Source organism: Portunus trituberculatus, chromosome 38 (genome assembly GCF_017591435.1).
Source record: "Portunus trituberculatus isolate SZX2019 chromosome 38, ASM1759143v1, whole genome shotgun sequence".
Taxonomy (NCBI): domain Eukaryota; kingdom Metazoa; phylum Arthropoda; class Malacostraca; order Decapoda; family Portunidae; genus Portunus; species Portunus trituberculatus.
Genome location: NC_059292.1, coordinates 14,105,151 through 14,128,689, shown reverse-complemented (window position 1 = coordinate 14,128,689; position 23,539 = coordinate 14,105,151). Strand labels below are relative to the sequence as shown.

Genomic DNA, 23,539 nt, shown 5'->3' with positions numbered 1-23,539 from the left:
TTGAGAGAGGAAAATTTAAATAGAACTACGAGATCGCATAGTAAAAAGATAGCCAAGGGAATAAGCTTGAAGGATGTGAAGAAATATAGTTTCCCACAAAGATGTGTGGAGGTGTGGAATAGTTTGAGTGAGGAGGTGGTGTCAGCAAGGAGTGTGCATAGTTTTAAAGGAAGGTTGGATGTGTGTAGATATGGAGACGGGGCCACATGAGTATGATACCCAGGCCCTGTAAAATTACAACTAGGTGAATACACACACACACACACACACACACACACACACACACACACACACACACACACACACACACACACAGTGTAGTGTAGTGGTTAGCACGCTCGACTCACAATCAAGAGGCCCGGGTTTGAGTCCCGGCACAGCGAGGCAAATGGGCAAGCCTCTTAATGTGTAGCCCCTGTTCACCTAGCAGTAAATATGTATGGGATGTAACTCGAGGGGTTGTGGCCTCGCTTTCCCGGTGTGTGGAGTGTGTTGTGGTCTCAGTCCTACCGTGAAGATCGGTCTATGAGCTCTGAGCTCGCTCTGTAATGGGGAAGACTGGCTGGGTGACCAGCAGGCGACCAAGGTGAATTACACACACACACACACACACACACACACACACACACACACACACACACACACACACACACACACACACACACACACACACACACACACACACACAAGGAGGGAAGACATACATATCAGAGAAAATGTGTGAAATAATGAATGAGAGCTTTAAAATGGATAACAATCCATCTATATTAGTATGTCACTTTTAATTTCTTGCCTCCTCCACGACCTCTTTCTTCTTCCGTAGATACCACTTCTTTAGTCTCATATCCAGAAGCCTCCAGTAGAAAATCTTTTTCTCGATCTCCGTCCTTTTCTCGTTTTTTTCCTTAGCTTTGTTTCTTAGTACTTTCTCTTTTTCCCTTCCCTCCAGGTTCATATCTCTTTTTATCCAAATATTTTTCTGTTCAGTATCATCGGCCAGCTTCCCTTTTCTTGTCGTAATTTCCTCCACCACCACTTGGGATCTCATTCTCACTTTCATTGGTCTCTTACCCCCTTCACTAAACCTTCCCAATCTAATCACTTAATCCTGGTCCTGGTCCAGCTCATGTATGCTGTTCTGGACCTTTTTGATAATTGTTTTGGCCAATTCTCTCTTCACGTTCTCTCATGAACTTGTTTGGATTTTTTTCCTTCATCCCCAAATTCACGAAACATTTCCACTTATCCACCGTATCATGCACTAGATCTTCTTTCTCTTTATTTACTTATATTACAGTGTCATTTGTTTTTTCCTTAATATGTCTCTTTACTACCTCTGAAAATTTTACTTTTTCCTCTTCTTGTTCTTGTTTCTGTGCATTTTGTAATTCCTTTAGCTTATTTTCACCCAATCCACTTTCCATCCTGTCCTCAATCCTATCCTTTACTTTTTCCTGCAAGCTCCTTAAGGAGTTTTCGTAGTCTTGACATATAACTTTTAGTACATGTATCATTTTGTTTCCTTATCTCCTCCTTTAATCCTTGATTGATTACTTTGACCTTCTCACATTTGTCTAATCTCAATCTCAGTTCTGTGTTTTCCGTTGTTGTTCTGTCCTGCTCGTCCATTAAACTCGACATCACTTCCTTCAAGTACTTTAACTCTCTTTTTACGTTGATGAACCTCCTCATATTTCCTCTTTCTTCTCTAAATTCAGAAAATTCTTTATCCACATTGTCCTCAGTCAATCTCCCGAGTCCTACAGACGTTTCAATAAATCGCAGATTTTCATTCAGTGGCATTTGTTATGATTGCGTTGTATGTCTGGCCGCACCACTCAGTTCCATTGCTCTCTCCATTTTATTTCCGTCTATATGATCCAAAAACTTATTTATAATGGAGACAGGAGAACGCTATGGCCCCCTGTCCCCCTGTACATACGTCTAGGTCATGCTTCAACATCTGTTGTAGCTTGTTCCCTGGGAGCCGTTCAAGACATTCTCTCATTGTAGTATCAACAGCATGTGTGTGTGTGTGTGTGTATTTACCTAGTTGTAGTTTTACAGGGCCTGGGCTTTGTGCTCGTGTGGTCCGTCTCCATATCTACACTTATCCAATTTTTCTTTAAAACTATGTACACTCTTTGCTGAAACCACTTCCTCACTCAAACTGTTCCAAGTCTCAACACATCTTTGCGGGATACTAAATTTTTTAACATCTCTCAGACATCTTCCCTTCCTCAGTTTCTTACTATGCAATCTTGTGTTTCTAATGTCATATTCTTCTCTCAGGATTAGTTTCTCATTATTCACTTGATCCATTCCGTTAATCAATTTATAAACTTGTATCAGATCCCCTCTCTCTCTTCTCTGTTCCAGGGTTGGTAGATCCATAGCTTTTAGTCTCTCCTCATATGTCATCCCTTTAAATTCTGGAACCATTCTTGTAGCCATTTTTGTAGTCTCCAATTTCCTTATGTGTTTCTTTTTATTTGGGGGTCCACACAACTCCTGCATATTCCAATCTAGGTCTTATTTTATTACTTATCAATTTCTTCATCATTTCTTTGTCCATATAGTGAAATGCTAATCCAATATTTCTTAGCAAATTATATCTCTGAAAATTCTATCAATATGGCTTACCGGTTGATTGTTTTCTTCCATAATCACTCCCAAGTTCTTTTCCTTTTTTACTTTTTCTAGTTCTACTCCATCTACCATCTTATAGATTCCCACTGGTCGTCTTTAACTTTTTCCCATTTCCATGACATGGCTTTTGTCCACATTGAATTCCATCTCCCATTTTTTACTCCATTTCCAGATCTTGTTTAAGTCTTCCTGTAGTATTTCACAATCCTCTTTTGTTTAATGACTCTGCACAGTTTCGCATCGTCCGCAAACAGATTTATGTAGCTGTTCACTCCTCTGGCATGTCATTTATATATATGAGAAAAAGTATTGGTGCCAATACTGACCCCTGTGGCACTCCGCTGTCTACTGTTCTCCACTTGGACTTCATATCTTTAACTATCGTCCTTATTTCTCTCCCCTCAAGTAATTCTTCATCCATCTCAATGTGCTTCCTTTTAAGCCACCCTTCTCCTCTAACTTCCATAGTAATCTTTCATGTGGCACTTTATCAAAGCCTTTTTAAATCTAAATAAATACAGTCAACCCATCCCTCTCTCTTGTACTTTATCAACTATTCTAGAGTAGAAACTCAATAAATTTGTTACACATGACCGACCTTTTCTAAAACCAAATTGGCTATTTGATAATAATTTGTTGTCTTCAAGAAACTCAATCCATTGCTTCTTTATTACTTTTTCACACATCTTGCATATTACACTAGTTAGTGATACCGGTCTGTAATTTAAAGGTTCTTCCTTCCTTCCGCTCTTATATAAGGGAACCACCTCAGCTCTTTTCCACTCCACAGGCACTGTTCCATTTTCTATTGAGCATTTTATGATGTATATAGGACTTGCTAGTTCTTCCCTACATTCTTTCAGTATTCTGCCTGAGACTTCATCCGGTCCCATTGCCTTTTCCTCATCTAGTCATCAACTTTTTTATTTCAAGCTTGGTTACTTTAATCTCTTTCATATGGACAGTCTCTTTATTACCCTGTGGTCTTTCAAATTTGGATTCCTTAGTAAAGACCTCATGAAATTTACTATTTAACAGTTCTCCCATACTTTTTGGGTCTTCCACCATTCCTTTCTCTCCATTTAACCTTTCTATTGTTTCTTTTTGTCTTATTTTTCCATTTATGAATCTGTAGAACAATTTTGGTTGTTCCTTACATTTTTTGACAATGTTCTTTTCATAGTTCCTTTCTTCTTCCTTTCTCACCTTAGAATATTCATTTCTTGCTGTTTTGAAGTTTTCCTTATTTTCTGGATTTCTGTTTCTTCTCCACCTTTTCCATGCTCCATCTCGTTTCTCCTATGCCATAGCACATCTTGCATTAAACCAATCTTTCTTTCCTTCTTCTTTAGGTCTATATTTTGGGACATATTCCTGACCCCAGTTTTGTATATTTCCAAAAATAAGTTATATTTCTCTTGAACCGTTAATGAGTTTTCCATCTCCTCCCAGTTTACGTTTTAAAATAGTTCTTGAGATTCTCAATATCAGCCTTTCTGTAATTTAATCGGTCTCCTTTGTATGATTCATCTCTATCTTCCTTTCCTTCTTCTATATCCATTTCTAATATTACATGGTCACTCTTTCCCAATGGGCACTTATATCTTATATCATCGTTAATTTGTATATCCTTGTAAAACTAGGTCTAATCTTGCCGGCTCATCGTTTCCTCTGAATCTTGTGTTTTCCTTTACTCTTTGGACCATCAAATTATCTATCATTAGGTTCAGGAATCTATCTCCCAGGCATCTTCCCCATACCACTTTCATAATTTTCCCAGTCCACCTCCTTACAGTTGAAATCTCCTACCAATATCACTTTTCTCCTTTCTTTAATGATTCTTGTAAGACTCCTTATTGTGTCATCTATCATGTCTATATTCTTGGTTAGTCCATGAGTTTGTTTTGGTGGCACATATGTTCCAATGATTGTTAACTCCTTTTAATATGCATCTTAACATACAGTATTTCTGATTTTCCTTCCCCAAACTCCACTTGATTTACCACTATCTCCTTCCTTAACATCATCATGACTCCTCCTCCTCCTTTACCCACTCTGTCTCTCCTCCATATATTATACCTTTTATCTATGTCTATTTTTATTGCCTCATTTAACTTTGTTTCCACCAGGCATACAATATCTGGTTCTTCTTTCTTTATGTAATCTCTTAATTCTAATTTACTAGATAAAATCCCATCTATGTTTGTATACATCATTTTAATCTCTTGTTCTTATCATTTTAGTTAAACTTGCTCCATTCTTTTCTCTTCTTCTCTTTTATATACCATTTCCTTATCCTGTCTCCTATAATTCTCCAAAAATGCCTTCTCCTCCTCTGACCTTTCATTATTTTTTCTCTTGCTTCTGCCACCAGTTCATTGTCTCTTCCTTTCCTCCTCGTTTCTATTTTCTTTATATATATATATATATATATATATATATATATATATATATATATATATATATATATATATATATATATATATATCTTTGCAACCTTCTGTTTCTCTGAGTTTTGTTTTTCTATATAGTATTTCTTCTGCTGCTGCTTGTGATTTTAGTAATATCTTAATTGGTCTCACTGTTCCTTCTTGATATGGTCCCATTCTATGGATTTCTTCTACTTCCTCTTCTAAGTTCTGTCTATCCTCGTCATTTAGATGTTTTAGTAGGTCTTTTACTGATTTCATTTCGTCTTTTTCCCTTCTTGGTCTATATTTAACATTTTTTTCTTTCAGTCCAAAAATAATAATTTTTTTCCTGCAATTTCTCTTACTAAATTTTCTTTTTTCTTGAGGACTCCTATCATTTTGTTTGTCATATTTTCATATCTTTCTTTTAACTGTTCTTGAAATACTTCTTGAAATGATTCCTTGTCTTTCTTATCTTGGATTCTCCATGCCTGTACTTCTTTTTTAATCACGTCTTGTACTCTTTCCTCTTCTTTGTTAACTAGATCTTTTAGCTTCTCTTTTTCTTTCTCGGCTTTACCGAGTCCTTCTTCCATCAATTTCTTGTTGTTCGCTATTTGCACTTTTAAATCTTCATTTTCGGTTTTTAGCCTAGTTTCGTTTTCTTCCACTCTTTTTATTCTTTCTTTCAATTTCTGGAGCTCTTTATCCTGTTCTTCATTCTCTTTCATTCCCATACTCTCCTTTATCAATTTATCTAATTTACGTTTGATAGTCAACACTCTTTATCAAATAGTGAAGTTTCGTGTCAAAGCCTTCAAATTCTCTTTCTCAGCTGATTCTCGGGAGCGACAGTATTGCGTCCTTCCTCTGTGTGTGTGTATTTACCTAGTTGTTTACCTAGTTGTAGTTTTACAGGGCCTGGGCTTTATGCTCGTGTGGCCCGTCTCCATATCTACACTTATCCAATCTTACTTTAAAAGTGTGCACACTCTTTGCAGACACTACTTCTTCATCTAAACTGTTCCACGTCTCAATACATCTCTGCGGAAACTATATTTTTAATATCTCTCAGACATCTTCCTTTCTCAGCTTTTTACTATGCGATCTTGTGCTTGGATGTCATATTCTTCTCTCAGGATCAGTTTCTCATTATCCACTTGGTCCATTCCGTTGATCAATTTATAGACTTGTATCAGGTCTCCTCTCTCCTTCTTTGTTCCAAGGTTGGTAGATCCATAGCCTTTAGTCTCTCCTCATATGTCATCCCTTCAAGTTCTGGGACCATTCTTGTAGCCATTTTTGTAGCCTCTCCAATTTCTTATGTGTTTCTTTTTATGAGGGGTCCACACTACTCCTGCATATTCCAATCTAGGTCTTATTATAGTATTTATCAATTTCTTCATCATTTCTTTGTCCATGTAGTGAAATGCTACTCCAATATTCCTCAGCAAATTATATGTTTCTCTAAAAATTCTATCAATATGGCTTACTGGTTGATTGTTTTCTTCCATCGTCACTCCTAAGTCCTTTTCCTTTTGACTTTCTCCAGTTCTACTCCATCTCCCATCTTATAGATTCCCACAGGTCGTCTTTCACTCTTTCCCATTTCCATGACATGGCTTTTGTTCACATTGAATTCCATTTCCACTTCTTACTCCATTCCCAGATCTTATTTAGGTCTTCTTGCAGTATTTCACAATCCTCCTTTTGCTTTATAACTCTGCACAGTTTCGTATCATCCTGCAAACAAATTTATGTAGCTGTTCACTCCTTCTGGCATGTCGTTAATATAAATGAGGAAAAGTATTGGTGCCAATACTGACCCTGTGGCACTCCGCTTTCTACTGCTCTCCACTTGGACTTCATATCTTTAACTACCGTCCTTATTTCTCTCCCCTCAAATAATTTTCTATCCATCTCAATGTGCTTCCTTTTAAGCCACCCTTCTCCTCTAACTTCCACAGTAATCTTGCATGTGGCACTTTGTCAAACGCCTTTTTAAATCCAAATAGATGCAGTCAACCCATCCTCTCTCTTGTACTCTATCAACTATTCTAGAATAGAAACTCAATAAATTAGTTACACAAGACCGTCCTTTTCTAAAACCAAATTGGCTATTTGATATTAATTTGTTGTCTTCAAGGAACTCGATCCATTGTTTCTTTATTATTCTTTCACACATCTTGCATATTACACTAGTTAGTGATACCGGTCTGTAATTTAAAGGTTCTTCTTTCCTTCCACTCTTATATATGGGAACCACCTCAGCTCTTTTCCATTCTACTGGCACTGTTCCATTTTCTATTGAGCATTTTATGATGTTGTATATAGGACTTGCTAGTTCTTCCCTACATTCTTTCAGTATTCTGCCTGAGACTTCATCCGGTCCCATTGCCTTCTCTTCATCCAGTTCCTTCATTAACTCTTTTATTTCAAGCTTGGTTACTTTAATCTCTTTCATATAGATTGTCTCTCTATTACCCTGTGGCCTCTCAAATTTGGATTCTTTAGTAAAGACCTCCTGGAATTTTTATTTAATAGTTCTGCCATACTTTTGGGTCTTCCACCATCCCGTTCTCTCCTTTTAACCTTTCTATTGTTTCTTTTTGCCTAATTTTTCCATTTATGAATCTATAGAACAATTTTGGTTGCTCCTTACATTTTTCGACAATATCTTTTCAAGTTCTTTTCCTCTTCCTTCCTCACCTTAACATATTCATTTCTCGCTGCCTTGAAGTTTTCCTTGTTTGTTGGATTCTATTTCTCCTCCACCTTTTCCATGCTCCATCTCTTTTCTCCTTTGCCCTAGCACACCTTGCATTAAACCAATCTTTCTTTCCTTCTTCTTTTGGTCTATATTTTGGGACATATTCCTGACTCCTGTTTTGTATATTTCCAAAAATAAGTTATATTTGTCTTGCATTGTCTCTGAGTTTTCCATCTCCTCCCAGTCTACGTTTTAAAATAGTTCTTGAGATTCTCAATATCAGCCTTTCTGTAATTTAATCGGTCTCCTTTGTATGAATCGTCTCTATCTTCCTTTCCTTCTTCTATATCTATTTCTAATATTGCATGGTCACTCTTTCCCAATGGGCACTTATATCTTATATCATCATTCATTTGTATACCCTTGTAAAACTAGGTCCAATCTCGCTCGTCGTTTCCTCTGAATCTTGTGCATTCCTTTACTCTCTGGTCCATCATATTGTCTATCATTAGGTTCAAGAATCTTTCTCCCAGGCTTCTTCCCCATACCACTTTCATAATTTTCCCAGTCCACTTCTTTACAGTTGAAATCTCCTACTAATATCACTTTTCTCCTTTCTTTAACGATTCTCATTAGACTCCTTATTGTGTCATCTATCATGTCTTTATATTCTTGATTGGTCCATGAATTTGTTTTGGTGGCACATATGTTACAATGATTGTTATCTCTTTTTATTAATATGCATCTTAATATACAATACTTCTGCTTTTCCTTCCCACATTCCACTTGATTGATCACTATCTCCTTCCTTAACATTATCATGACTCCTCCTCCTCCTTTACCCACTCTGTCTCTTCTCCATACATTATACCTATTATCCAAGACTATTTTGATTTCCTCATTTAGTTTTGTTTCAGCCAGGCATACAATATCTGGATTTTCTTTCCTTATGTAATCTCTTAATTCTAATTTACTTGATAAAACCCGTCTATGTTCGTATACATCATTTTAGTCTTTTGCCTTTATCATTTTTAGTTAAACTTGTTCCACTTTTTTCTCTTCCTTCTCGTTTATATACCATTTCCTTATCCTGTCTCCTAGAATTCTCCAAAAAAATGCCTTCTTCTCCTCTTCTGACCTTTCATTATTCTTTTCCCTTACTGCTGCTGCCAGTTCATTGTATCTCTTCCTTTCTTCCTCATTTCTATTTTTCTTTATATAGATATCCTTGCAGCCTTCTGTTTCTCTAAGTTTTGTTGTTCTATATAATATTTCTTCTGTTGCTGCTTGTGATTTTAGTAATATTTTAATTGGTCTCGTTTTCCTTCTTGATATGGTCCCATTCTGTTTATTTCTTCTACTTCCTCTTCCAAGTTCTGCCTATCTTCGTCATTAAGATTCTTCAGTAGGTCTTTGACTGATTTCATTTCTTCTTTTTCTCTTTTGGTCTATATTTTATATTTTTTTCTTTTATTCCAAATACGACTACACTCTTCTTTTTTCTGCAATTTCTCTAACTAGATTTTCTTTTGTCTTGAGGACTCCTATCATTTTGTTTGTCATATTTTCTTCTTTTTCTTTAAGTTGTTCTTGAATCACCTCCTGAAAATCAGCCTTATCTTTCTTATCTTGGACTCTCCATGCTTGTACTTCTTTTTTAATCACGTTCTGTACTCTTTCCTCTTCCTTGTTTACTAGATCTTTCAGCTTCTCCTTTTCTTTCTCGGCTTCTTCCATCTGCTTCTTGTAGTTAGCTACTTCCTTTTTTAGTTCTTCGTTTTCCGCTCTTAGCCTAGCTTCATTTTCTTCCACTTTTCTTATCCTTTCTCTCAGTCTTATAAACTCCATTTCCTGTTCTTTATTCTCTTTCATTTCCATCTTCTCCTTTATCAGTTTATCTAGTTTACATTCAATATTGAACACTCTCTTAAGTAGTGAAGTTGTCGTCGTCGAACCCTTGAATATCTTCTCCCTCACCGTCATAGTCATCATCAGCCCTTCTCTATTCTCATGTCTGCATTTGGATGGAATATCTTTTTCACTCATTATTCTTTAATAATTGATTTCATGAAGAAAAAAAAAAAAAAAATGAGTCCACACTACCTGCCCAGGCCACTGTAAATACTATACAACAGGTGTAGTGAAGATCAGCTGATCGTCGGAACTGCGCCAGTCGTCCGCCTCAACCGTGTCTCTCTGTGTGTGTGTGTGTGTGTGTGTGTGTGTGTGTGTGTGTGTGTGTGTGTGTGTGTGTGTGTGTGTGTGTGTGTGTGTGTATTTACCTAGTTGTATTTACCTAGTTGTAGTTTTACAGGGCCTGGGCTTTATGCTCGTGTGGCCCCGTCTCCATATCTACACTTATCCAATCTTACTTTAAAAGTGTGCACACTCGTTGCAGACACTACTTCTTCATCTAAACTGTTCCACGTCTCAATACATCTCTGGAAACTATATTTTTAATATCTCTCAGACATCTTCCTTTCTCAGCTTTTTACTATGCGATCTTGTGCTTGGATGTCATATTCTTCTCTCAGGATCAGTTTCTCATTATCCACTTGGTCCATTCCGTTGATCAATTTATAGACTTGTATCAGGTCTCCTCTCTCCTTCTTTGTTCCAAGGTTGGTAGATCCATAGCCTTTAGTCTCTCCTCATATGTCATCCCTTCAAGTTCTGGGACCATTCTTGTAGCCATTTTTTGTAGCCTCTCCAATTTTCTTATGTGTTTCTTTTTATGAGGGGTCCACACTACTCCTGCATATTCCAATCTGGGTCTTATTATAGTATTTATCAATTTCTTCATCATTTCTTTGTCCATGTAGTGAAATGCTACTCCAATATTCCTCAGCAAATTATATGTTTCTCTAAAATTCTATCAATATGGCTTACTGGTTGATTGTTTTCTTCCATCGTCACTCCTAAGTCCTTTTCCTTTTTGACTTTCTCCAGTTCTACTCCATCTCCCATCTTATAGATTCCCACAGGTCGTCTTTCACTCTTTCCCATTTCCATGACATGGCTTTTGTTCACATTGAATTCCATTTCCCACTTCTTACTCCATTCCCAGATCTTATTTAGGTCTTCTTGCAGTATTTCACAATCCTCCTTTTGCTTTATAACTCTGCACAGTTTCGTATCATCCGCAAACAAATTTATGTAGCTGTTCACTCCTTCTGGCATGTCGTTAATATAAATGAGGAAAAGTATTGGTGCCAATACTGACCCCTGTGGCACTCCGCTTTCTACTGCTCTCCACTTGGACTTCATATCTTTAACTACCGTCCTTATTTCTCTCCCCCTCAAATAATTTTCTATCCATCTCAATGTGCTTCCTTTTAAGCCACCCTTCTCCTCTAACTTCCACAGTAATCTTGCATGTGGCACTTTGTCAAACGCCTTTTTAAATCCAAATAGATGCAGTCAACCCATCCTCTCTCTCTTGTACTCTATCAACTATTCTAGAATAGAAACTCAATAAATTAGTTACACAAGACCGTCCTTTTCTAAAACCAAATTGGCTATTTGATATTAATTTGTTGTCTTCAAGGAACTCGATCCATTGTTTCTTTATTATTCTTTCACACATCTTGCATATTACACTAGTTAGTGATACCGGTCTGTAATTTAAAGGTTCTTCTTTCCTTCCACTCTTATATATGGGAACCACCTCAGCTCTTTTCCATTCTACTGGCACTGTTCCATTTTCTATTGAGCATTTTATGATGTTGTATATAGGACTTGCTAGTTCTTCCCTACATTCTTTCAGTATTCTGCCTGAGACTTCATCCGGTCCCATTGCCTTCTCTTCATCCAGTTCCTTCATTAACTCTTTTATTTCAAGCTTGGTTACTTTAATCTCTTTCATATAGATTGTCTCTCTATTACCCTGTGGCCTCTCAAATTTGGATTCTTTAGTAAAGACCTCCTGGAATTTTTATTTAATAGTTCTGCCATACTTTTGGGTCTTCCACCATCCGTTCTCTCCTTTTAACCTTTCTATTGTTTCTTTTGCCTAATTTTTCCATTTATGAATCTATAGAACAATTTTGGTTGCTCCTTACATTTTTCGACAATATCTTTTCAAGTTCTTTTCCTCTTCCTTCCTCACCTTAACATATTCATTTCTCTGCCTTGAAGTTTTCCTTGTTTGTTGGATTCTATTTCTCCTCCACCTTTTCCATGCTCCATCTCTTTTCTCCTTTGCCCTAGCACACCTTGCATTAAACCAATCTTTCTTTCCTTCTTCTTTTGGTCTATATTTTGGGACATATTCCTGACTCCTGTTTTGTATATTTCCAAAAATAAGTTATATTTGTCTTGCATTGTCTCTGAGTTTTCCATCTCCTCCCAGTCTACGTTTTAAAATAGTTCTTGAGATTCTCAATATCAGCCTTTCTGTAATTTAATCGGTCTCCTTTGTATGAATCGTCTCTATCTTCCTTTCCTTCTTCTATATCTATTTCTAATATTGCATGGTCACTCTTTCCCAATGGGCACTTATATCTTATATCGTCATTCATTTGTATACCCTTGTAAAAACTAGGTCCAATCTCGCCGGCTCGTTTCCTCTGAATCTTGTGCATTCCTTTACTCTCTGGTCCATCATATTGTCTATCATTAGGTTCAAGAATCTTTCTCCCAGGCTTCTTCCCCATACCACTTTCATAATTTTCCCAGTCCACTTCTTTACAGTTGAAATCTCCTACTAATATCACTTTTCTCCTTTCTTTAACGATTCTCATTAGACTCCTTATTGTGTCATCTATCATGTCTTTATATTCTTGATTGGTCCATGAATTTGTTTTGGTGGCACATATGTTACAATGATTGTTAACTCTTTTTATTAATATGCATCTTAATATACAATACTTCTGCTTTTCCTTCCCACATTCCACTTGATTGATCACTATCTCCTTCCTTAACATTATCATGACTCCTCCTCCTCCTTTACCCACTCTGTCTCTTCTCCATACATTATACCTATTATCCAAGACTATTTTGATTGCCTCATTTAGTTTTGTTTCAGCCAGGCATACAATATCTGGATTTTCTTTCCTTATGTAATCTCTTAATTCTAATTTACTTGATAAAACCCGTCTATGTTCGTATACATCATTTTTAGTCTTTTGCCTTTATCATTTTAGTTAAACTTGTTCCACTTTTTCTCTTCCTTCTCGTTTATATACCATTTCCTTATCCTGTCTCCTAGAATTCTCCAAAAAAATGCCTTCTTCTCCTCTTCTGACCTTTCATTATTCTTTTCCTTACTGCTGCTGCCAGTTCATTGTATCTCTTCCTTTCTTCCTCATTTCTATTTTTCTTTATATAGATATCCTTGCAGCCTTCTGTTTCTCTAAGTTTTGTTGTTCTATATAATATTTCTTCTGTTGCTGCTTGTGATTTTAGTAATATTTTAATTGGTCTCGTTTTTCCTTCTTGATATGGTCCCATTCTGTTTATTTCTTCTACTTCCTCTTCCAAGTTCTGCCTATCTTCGTCATTAAGATTCTTCAGTAGGTCTTTGACTGATTTCATTTCTTCTTTTTCTTTTTGGTCTATATTTTATATTTTTTCTTTTATTCCAAATACGACTACACTCTTCTTTTTTCTGCAATTTCTCTAACTAGATTTTCTTTTGTCTTGAGGACTCCTATCATTTTGTTTGTCATATTTTCTTCTTTTTCTTTAAGTTGTTCTTGAATCACCTCCTGAAAATCGGCCTTATCTTTCTTATCTTGGACTCTCCATGCTTGTACTTCTTTTTAATCACGTTCTGTACTCTTTCCTCTTCCTTGTTTACTAGATCTTTCAGCTTCTCCTTTTCTTTCTCGGCTTTACCGAGTCCTTCTTCCATCTGCTTCTTGTAGTTAGCTACTTCCTTTTTTAGTTCTTCGTTTTCCGCTCTTAGCCTAGCTTCATTTTCTTCCACTTTTCTTATCCTTTCTCTCAGTCTTATAAACTCCATTTCCTGTTCTTTATTCTCTTTCATTTCCATCTTCTCCTTTATCAGTTTATCTAGTTTACATTCAATATTGAACACTCTCTTAAGTAGTGAAGTTGTCGTCGTATCGAACCCTTGAATCGCTCTCCCTCACCGACATAGTCATCATCAGCCCCTTCTCTATTCTCATGTCTGCATTTGGATGGAATATCTTTTTCACTCATTATTCTTAATTGATTTCATGGAGAAAAAAAAAAAAAAAAAAATGAGTCCACACTACCTGCCCAGGCCACTGTAAATACTATACAACAGGTGTAGTGAAGATCAGCTGATCGTCGGAACTGCGCCAGTGCGTCCGCTCTCAACCGTGTCTCTCGAATGTGTGTGTGTGTGTGTGTGTGTGTGTGTGTGTGTGTGTGTGTGTGTGTGTGTGTGTGTGTGTGTGTGTTTACCTAGTTGTATTGTACAGGGTTTGAGCAGGACTCATAGTGTCCTGTCTTCATTTCTCCATTTATCTAATATTTTCTTAAAGTTATGCACATCATGTGCTGTAATAACTTGATTATCCAGTGCATTCCACTTTTCCACTGTTCTGTGTGGAAAATGGTATTTTCCAATATCCTTTACATACTGCCTCATCCTGATCTTCTTTTCATGTCCTCTTGTCCTTCCATCTTCTTCTGTCGACAACACCAGGTCTTCTTTGTCTATCTTTTCAATGCTATTGAGTATTTTGTACATTGTTATTAGGTCCCCATGTTTTCTTCTATCTTGTAAGGTTGGCAGTCTCATTTCCTTCAGTCGTTCATCATATGTTAAGTTCTTTAATTCCGGCATAATCTGTGTAGCAATCTTCTGTATCCTTTCCAATTTTTTTATATCCTTTTTAGATCTCGGAGACCACACCATTGCTGCATATTCCAGCCTTGGACGTATCATGCTTGTGATGATTTTTTTTTCATGATATCTTTGTCCATGAATTTAAATGCTACTCTTATATTAGTTGACATTTTATATGATAATCCAAATATCTTGCTTATGTGTTTTTCAGGGCTCAGATTTTCCTGTATGATCACTCCCAGATCTTTTTCCTCTTTAGTCTTCTTTATTTGTTCCTCTCCCATCAGATAGGTCCATACCGGTCTTTTACTCTTTCCTTTTTTCGTTATGTGACATTTCTTGGAATTAAACTCCAATTTCCACTTGCTGCTCTATTTATAGATCTTGTTTATATCTTCCTGCAACAGCAGACAGTTCTCTTTGGTTTTGATAACTCTTAGCAGCTTTGCATCATCAGCAAATAAATATATATAACTGTTTACCCCAATGTGAATGTTGTTTACATAAATCTGAAACATGATGGGGCTAACACTGACCCTTGTGGGACTCCGCTAGTTACTTTACCCCAAGATCAGTATGTATCTCTGATCACAGTTCTCATTTCTCTATTCTTCAAATAATCCCTTGTCCATTCTAGCAAAGTTCTTTATAGTCCTCTTATGTTCTCTAGTTTCCAAAGTAGTCTTCCATGAGAGACTTTATCAAAAGCCTTTTTAATATCCAGGTATGCTGTGTCCTCTCATCCATCTCTGTTTTCCAGCCCTGCATTAACTCAAGTAGAAGCTTAGTAAGTTTGATACACATGACCTCCCTGTCCTGAACCCATATTATCTGTTTGATATGACTTGCTTCTCTTCTAGAAATTTAACCCATTTTTCTTTAATAATTATTTCAAACAACTTCCCCAAGACAATTGTAAGTGACACTGGTCTGTAGTTTAGTGGCTCAGTTGCCTTTCCTCCTTTAAAAATCGGAATTACGTTGGCTCTCTTCCATTCTAGTGGAACTTTCCCTTCATTTATTGAACTTGTAATTGGATCCTAATTTATTTCTTAAATTGGATCCTGTAGTTGCTCTTTACATTCTTTTAACACCCAGCCTGATACACCATCTGGCCTCATTGCTTTTCTGACATCCAACTTATTCAATGATCTTTCTATATCCTCTTTGTGCACTGCGATCTCCTGTAATCCTTGGCAATGCAAAGTCTTATTAGGTTCTGTGAAATCTTCTTGTTCAGTGAACACCGTTTTGAAGCTCTCATTCATTATTTCACACATTTCCTTCTTTGTTTAGTATGTCCTCCCTTCGGTAGTTATTTTCAATTGTTTCCTTGTTCTTTGTTTTGGCATTTTTAAACTTGTAGAAAAGTTTGGGTTTGTCTTTGCTTTTATTCACCACATCTTTCCCAAAGTTTCTTTCTTCCTCTCTCCTTACTCTTGTACATGTATTCATTTCTGGCATCCTTGTACTGCCGTCTGTTATAGTCATTACTCTGTTTGTGTGTGTGTGCGTGTGCGCATATTTATGTGAGTATTATTTTCCTTCACTTTTTGAGTTATTTTATTTTGAGTTATTTTTTTAACTCCTTGCCATGCCTTAATAACAGTTATTGCTCTTTGATATCAGGGGTGCCAAGGAGTGCAATGCTGTGCAACACTGCATCCAGACTGTGTGGGAGAAGCAGCGCCTGCCGGAAGACAATGACGACATTTGCACCATCTGTAAGAACATGGTCCAGGAGGCAAGGGACACACTACTCAGCAATCAAACACAGGTATTGTTGATGTGTAGATTTAGGCTATTGCACAGATTTTAACCATGTATATGTGCCTTTGTCCTGTACCTAATAAGCTGCGTAATACTTTACTGTGATTTTATTGTAATACATACAGTAAAGCCTCGATATATCAGATCTCAATGTACTGGATATTGGATATAACGGACAAAAAATCTGACTGGACAAACCCTTGCTATAGTGTATATTCATCCATTATAGTGAGGGCATCGTCCCATAACATGTCGCAGAAACTCCACATAGTGTGCCGTTGGAGCATGGCGGTGGCAGGTATAAATAGCAGACAAACTGGGATATAATGGATCTGCCCAGTATTTCCATCGGATATAATGGATCTTTGGATGTAATGACGGACCCCTGTCCTGATATCATCCGCTATATTGAAGGCTTACTGTAGTTAGTAATCTCAGTTAAATTTAGGGTGGTAGATTATACTAGAGAAGGTAAACATTTTTTGTCCTGTGTTTTTCTGTCATATTCCATAGTGGGTGGATATGCATAAGCAGGCTTGTGATCTTGGCAGGGAAGACCTACAAGCATAAAGCAGTCTTGTAACCTTCAGGAGTTTTATCTTCAGATGTCTGTCTACCCTTGCCTACATCCTTTGCTTTGTTCATGTTGCTATGATTCTGGAAATGTCTGGATTAGATTTTTTGGTGTCTTAACTCTCCAAAAATTCTTTTATTTGGCTCTTTTTATGGTATAGAATGGAAAATATTGAAAATGACACAAATGTTAGTAGTATGTATTAAAAATGAATCTTAACTATTATTTGTACACCTCTTTTCTCCATTATACAGGTAAAATTTCTCTGATTCTCTAATTGTTTCTTTGGCATATAGTGGAAGAAATATAGGAGCAAGTGCATTAGTCTTCTTTTGTTATCATCTGATTACAGGAAGAGATCCGTGAAGTGTTTGATGGATCTTGCCGCCTCATCCCCATCAAGCTGGTGGCTGATGAGTGTGTTGACCTTGCAAATGATTTCATCCCAGAGCTGATTGACACCCTGGCCTCACAAATGAATCCTCAGGTGGTGTGCGCCACTGCTGGACTTTGCAACTCAGTAGCAGTAGATAGGCTGCTGCGCGAGTACAAGGTATGGAACCCAAAGAAGATTGCTGCTATTGGAAAGATTGCAGGATATGTTTACTTAAAATGAATATAAAGATTTTAATGTGGCGGAAAGGGGGAGGAACATATACAGTACGTACTGTTGATGATGTGGCATAATCATAGATTTTTTTTATTTATGATCCTTCAGTTATCTTTATTTATTATTTCTAGTAATTCAGAGCAAACATAACCACATGCCTTGTGTTAGCTATCTATATAAATGTGATATATATGATACTATACAATATTCATTAACTTTTTTATTCTATTTTTACTATTTTAGTGTAGCATGTATTTTTTTCCTTTATCACTGTACAGGAAGCCCCCGCACTTGGTGAGTTAATTAGTGTGGCGAAACTACCGCCAAATGCGAACTTTTCCAAGCACAAGTTTTTCATACCATATAGATTGCCTAAAAAATGCCTCAATCAGTCTCTGATTATTGCCAGAGTCCCTCTTTTGACCCTTAAAATACCATTTTTCAAGCTGAAATAAAGTTTTTTGCCTTCACATATTAGAACACATATACAAAACAGACCAATAAACAATAAACAAAAGCTAATACGACATAAAGGCTGTAACTCCTGTTTTTCCACCCATTTACCTCACCCACTTTCATCCTTGCTGCCACCACCATTGTCCTTAACCCCACCAGTACCACCTGTTGTTGGCAGTAATTCGCCAGAATTTGTTCCCACCCTAGCAAAACAGAGGGTAGCACAAACAAAATGGCTGAAGGGGACTCTCACACTGCGTTCTGATAGATTTAGAGAGAGGGCTGACGTCACTGGGTAGCCGTGTGGTTTGCCGTTCGGCCGCCAGGGGACCACCAAGTTTGAATTCAAATCACCAAGCGTGCACTCAGTGGTCCGTGGCCACCCTACTGCCAAAAGTGAATTTTGCCAAGCTGAGATTCGCCAAGTGCGGGGGTTTACTGTAGTTCTTTTCCATCTACCTTTCTCTTGACTTTCAGAATGTGCTGGTTTTTTTGTGAGGTATCTTTGTTTGATCAGTAAATGAAGTTATGATTTATCATTTGCAGAAGACTCATCCTGGTCATGAAAATGCAATCATCCCAATCCAGACTCAACCTGTGCAGCGGCCACAGACACCACAGCCTGGTGACTGCGAATCATGCAAAGATTTTGTGAGAAGAACAATTCGTCTTGTAAAGACTCACTCACGAGCTGAGGTGAGTTGTTGAATGCTTGATATGTTAGATGCCACTCAATCACATGGGACTTTTTCTTATCTCATACCCATTTGAACTTGATAAAAGATTAAGATCCTGAAAGAAATATTCTCTCTCTCTCTCTCTCTCTCTCTCTCTCTCTCTCTCTCTCTCTCTCTCTCTCTCTCTCTCTCTCTGCTTTCCAGATTTTGTGATTGACAATTGAATAAAACCTTTTCATTTCCTAATTTGTGCAAGGTTTGGTTACCTTTCCTCCACTGTGGAGCCTAGGTTTTGCTATGGTGTGTATCACAGGGGGAAAAATATATTCACAACCATAGTACATTATTTTGTAATAAATGTTTTGACTTGGTTCAGAAAACATCCATTTCTTTAATTAGGAATGAAAATATTATTGATGTTTTGGTTCTTTAAGGATAGTAGTATTGGTTTTGGTATATACATTAGCCGTCATAAGTTTGGATGTGATAATGCTGACACCACTACTTATGGCACAAATTGGAAGTCCCTCGCCAACAATATCATGAGCGAGCCAGATATTTTTTCGTATGCCTGACTGCGAGACGAAGGTTGGTTCCACCTAGGCATGCAGTGTTTACATGCTCAGTGCTGTTTGAGATTTGATGTGGGGAGGATTACGTTTCTTGAGCACCGTGCTTTGCATTCAATTTTACATAAATTCGCTGTGGTTTGGCATCTGTGCTTTGGGTAATGGATGTGAAATCGAATGTGACAAGATTGCTGCTATAGTGGTCCTGTTTAAGGCAGGTCATTCTGTGAAAGAAATCTCTGAAAATACAGGAGTTCCAGTGCGATCAGTACAGGATTGGTTGCAGAGTTTCAGGGATGGTAGCGGGGCATCACTATCTACCCCTCATCAACACAGTGGCAGACCCAGGAAACTTACACCGCACACTTTAAATGTTATTAAGCGTCACGTAGACAAGTCTCCTCGTAAATTTGCTAAACAGATTCAGCAGGAAAATCTTAGATTATTAGGCAGTGTGTCTCTTTGAACAGTGCAACGCTACTTAAATGAAGACATCGGTGTGCAGCATTTTAAGGGGAGAAGGAAGTACAGAAACTTAAGTGAGTGAATTTCGCAAAGAGATATGGTGAATGGAGCATTGAACAGTGGAGGAAGGTACTTTGGAGTGATGAAAGTACCTTCACTGTGCCCATCAGCTGACCTGGTTACGTGTACCGCCGGCCTGGTAGTGATCCTCTTCAGGCACGGTACATCACCTCTACTGTGAAGCACCCTGACTCGCTAATGGTATGGGGGTGTTTTACATATTACAGTGTGGGGCACCTTGTAGTGCTGCCTAAAAACAAGAAAATTAATCGGGAAAAATTACCTAGAGTTGTTGTGTGACTATTTTCCTGACTTGTTTGAGAAGTGCGAGGCAGATTTTTTTTATGCAGGACAGCCCCTGCCACGCTGCTAAAAGTGTAACAAAGTGCTTGAAAAATTGTGAAGTATAGTACTTTGAAGACTGGTCTGGCAACTCTCCAGACCTCAACAATATTGAGAACCTCTTGAGTTTGACAAAAAAAGGTCTGGAGAGGTATGACACCTCGTCACTCACAAAGTTGGAAGCAGCACTGCTCGCAATATGAGCAGAGTTCTCAGTTGAATAGTTTCACAATCTCGCTGATAGTGTCCCTAGCAGACTGAAGGAAGTCATCAAATGGAAGGGAAATATCACCAAGTACTAAAGAAGAAATAAATGTTCAATAATAAATTTTATAATATTATTTTACCTTGTTGCTTTTTTGGGAAGGCTGTAGTGTCCAAATTTTTGGCGGCTACTGTATACCATGATTATTGACAACAACATTGAACTCAATGGACACAAATATCGGAGAGGTGGTACTAGAAAATAGTGTGCCCTACATCCCGGTGCTTGATGATCCATTTTCTACACAGGAGTTTATGGAGTCTGTTAATGGCATAAGCAAAAACAAAAGTTACAATGGTATATGTCTGGGGATTGTACAGATGCTCCTAGAGCTATGGTTATCATTCTTTCTGCTTCTTTTTATGTTATTTTCATGAATATGAAGTATCCAGTCATGTGGTGATACTCAAAACTAGTACTCATTTTCAAAACTGGAAACCGAATGTTATGTGACAACTATTGAGGGATTTCTACAATGGACACGCAAAATTTACGACACACTAATATATAACAGACTACTTTTATGGTGCAACATCAATAAGTGCCAGGCTGGAGAGCAGAAGAAAAGGAGCTGCATAGAGCAAATATTGTCGTTACAATTGCTATGTGACTTTGCAGTACAGTAAGGTCTCGGTTTATGTCAGAGTTACGTTCCTGAAACATGACGCAAGTTGATTTTGTATGTAACTCGAGTTTCCGTACATTTCAAAGCATATTATCGAGTTTTCAACCAATCATTGTTTATGGTCATTCAGGTAAGTAAAAGGTTATATTGTTATATTATTTACAACTATGTAGGAATATGAAACACAAGCTTGTTTTTGTTGTTGATTAGGGCCGTGAACGCGAAGGACTGCAGGTTGCCGAGAGGGGTGGATGCCTGAGGCCGCCAGGAGGGTGGGCAGGTCGAATGTTGTGACGCCCAGGGCGGACAGCTGGGAGCGTAGTGCAGTGCGGTGGGAGTAGAAGCGGGGCAGGAAATGCAATAGGAAAGGGCAATAGGGATCAGCAGACAGGCGCAGACGGTGCAAATGAGCTGCGAGTGTCATGTGGCCCAGGCGAAGGCTCCGGAGTTGTTATTGTTGTGATGGTGGGTGTGCGAGCCCTCAAGGTTGTCAACCTCTCCCGTTGTCATGGTAACGGGCTTCTCATTTTCTTCTTCCCTCTCTCACACACAGCTGCTGCCTCCCTTCTCATGTCTTTTAATTATGTCCACTTTTTCTTGTATCGTAATGGTTTTCCTTTTCTTAGCATCACTGCTGTCACTAAGGAGTTTTCTCTTTGGTGCCATTGAGCAAGATACTTTAGAACTTGAGTCAGTAAACGCAGAAGTAGGATAACACTCTTGCCAGGGACGATGGTGGGGTGGAACTGAGGCAGGGTGTTATTGTATTCAAGCGTGAGGCGGGTGGTGTGGCGGGTAACCATTTGTGACGCCTGGCGGCCAACAATAACAATAAATCCCGCGCTTTACAATTTATAAATTTTCAATTTTTTTTAATCTTAAATTGCCTTATAGTGGACTGACGTAACTGCGAGTTTGACGTAACTCGAGACCGACATAACCCGGAACCTTACTGTATTTAGAAATGTTAAATTATATGTATTATTCATAGATTTTAGCAACGCTTACGATAGGGTCCCAATAAATAAGATGATACAGGTATTAAAGAGTCTTGGATGTGGAAGACGAATGTTATTAGCTATTCAAGAAATGTATAGGTGTACAAAACTTTTGAAAACTGCTACCGTTACCACTACAGTTGGAGTCCGTCAAGGAGCTCCAACTAGCTGTTTACTGTTTGTTATATATATAGACCGCTTTGTGAACATGCTGAAGATGGCAGTTGCTGCAGATGGTTTTTTAGGAGGACTGCATGTCTTGCTATTAATGGATGATGCTGTTATCTTGGCCACCAGTAGAGATACATGTTTTAAGGAAACTTCGTGTTTTATGGCAATACTGTGATGAATATGGTATGGGCATTAATGAGAAGAAGACTTAAGTTTTTGTCATTAACCTCTTTGCGCCGGATGTTAAAAAAGCCCGCCTGTATGATATACGGGTGGTAGTGCCGCGTGCCCGAGCGCGGGAAACTTGTGTAAGCTTGTCATACTTGTCGTCTTTGTGTATTATGCTGCTATTTTTTAGTCACTATGTCGCCTTCGAAGAGTCTCTCTTCGGAGAAAAGAGAGAGAGAGAGAGAGAGTGACATTTGCTAATATTAGACACAAGCGGGACGCATGTAGCTTATCTTTCGAGAGGAAGAGGGGAGGAGGAAGGGAGAGGAGATTAAGGAGAGAGAGAGAGAGAGAGAGAGAGAGAGAGAGAGAGAGAGAGAGAGAGACATTTGCTAATATTTTAGACACAAGCAGGACACATGTAGCTTATCTTTCGAGAGAGAGAGAGAGAGAGAGAGAGAGAGAGAGAGAGAGAGAGAGAGAGAGAGAGAGAGAGATGGGAACAGTCTATGCCATTGGGTAATTTTAGACACAAGGCGGGACACATGTAGCTTATCTTTTGTGATTGGTGGAGACAAGGATGGTGGGAGGAGCACTAGGATTTCAAGGACAGCATACGGCGTGTGTAGTTGGTATCCAACACACTATACGGGACAACTGAACTGAAGAAGAAAAGAAATATGACGTCTACGTAGGCGTCACCGTATTTGCGACTGGGGCTTCATGACGCCCACATAGGCATCACCATAGTGAAAGGGTTAACGGAGGTAAACAGGATAAAGAAGACTTAGTGATAGGTAACACTAGGGTAGAATACACTGAACAATACCTTTATTTAGGAGCGTGGTTTACAGACTCGGGAAAGATGAAGGATGTGATGGCTAAGCATGAAGTACAGAGTGAAGCTATTGTTAACAAGTTTTCCATATTTTGTGCAGCCAATTCACAAATGCCATACATTTGTAAGAAAAAAGTATTAGATGCAGCTGTCATGTCATCACTTTCATATAGCTCAGAATCATGGCTTACAAATAATGTAAAAGGTATAGAGAAGCAATATGATAAATTAATTAAGTGCCTGCTAGGGATAAGGAAGAATACCAGTGTAAATCTATGTATGGTAGAAGCAGGTATACCACCTTTTGATTACATTTTAGAGAAGAAGGAAAGAACATTCCTAATGTCAAAGAGTGAAAGAACCGATCATGAAGAACCATTTACCTTTGTTTTTGACCTAT

The 23,539-nt window shown here is 38.0% G+C and overlaps 1 protein-coding gene across 1 annotated transcript in view; it reads left to right on the top strand.

Annotated features, from left to right (window-relative positions):
- The window catches only part of LOC123514593 (prosaposin-like), a 106,953-nt gene that overhangs the window by 39,737 nt on the left and 43,677 nt on the right, over positions 1 to 23,539 (top strand). The window contains exons 3-5 of the mRNA XM_045272558.1: positions 16,181 to 16,328; positions 17,248 to 17,448; positions 18,508 to 18,657. Of these exons, the coding sequence (XP_045128493.1) occupies positions 16,181 to 16,328; positions 17,248 to 17,448; positions 18,508 to 18,657 (499 nt within the window). The remainder of the gene's footprint in view (positions 1 to 16,180; positions 16,329 to 17,247; positions 17,449 to 18,507; positions 18,658 to 23,539) is intronic.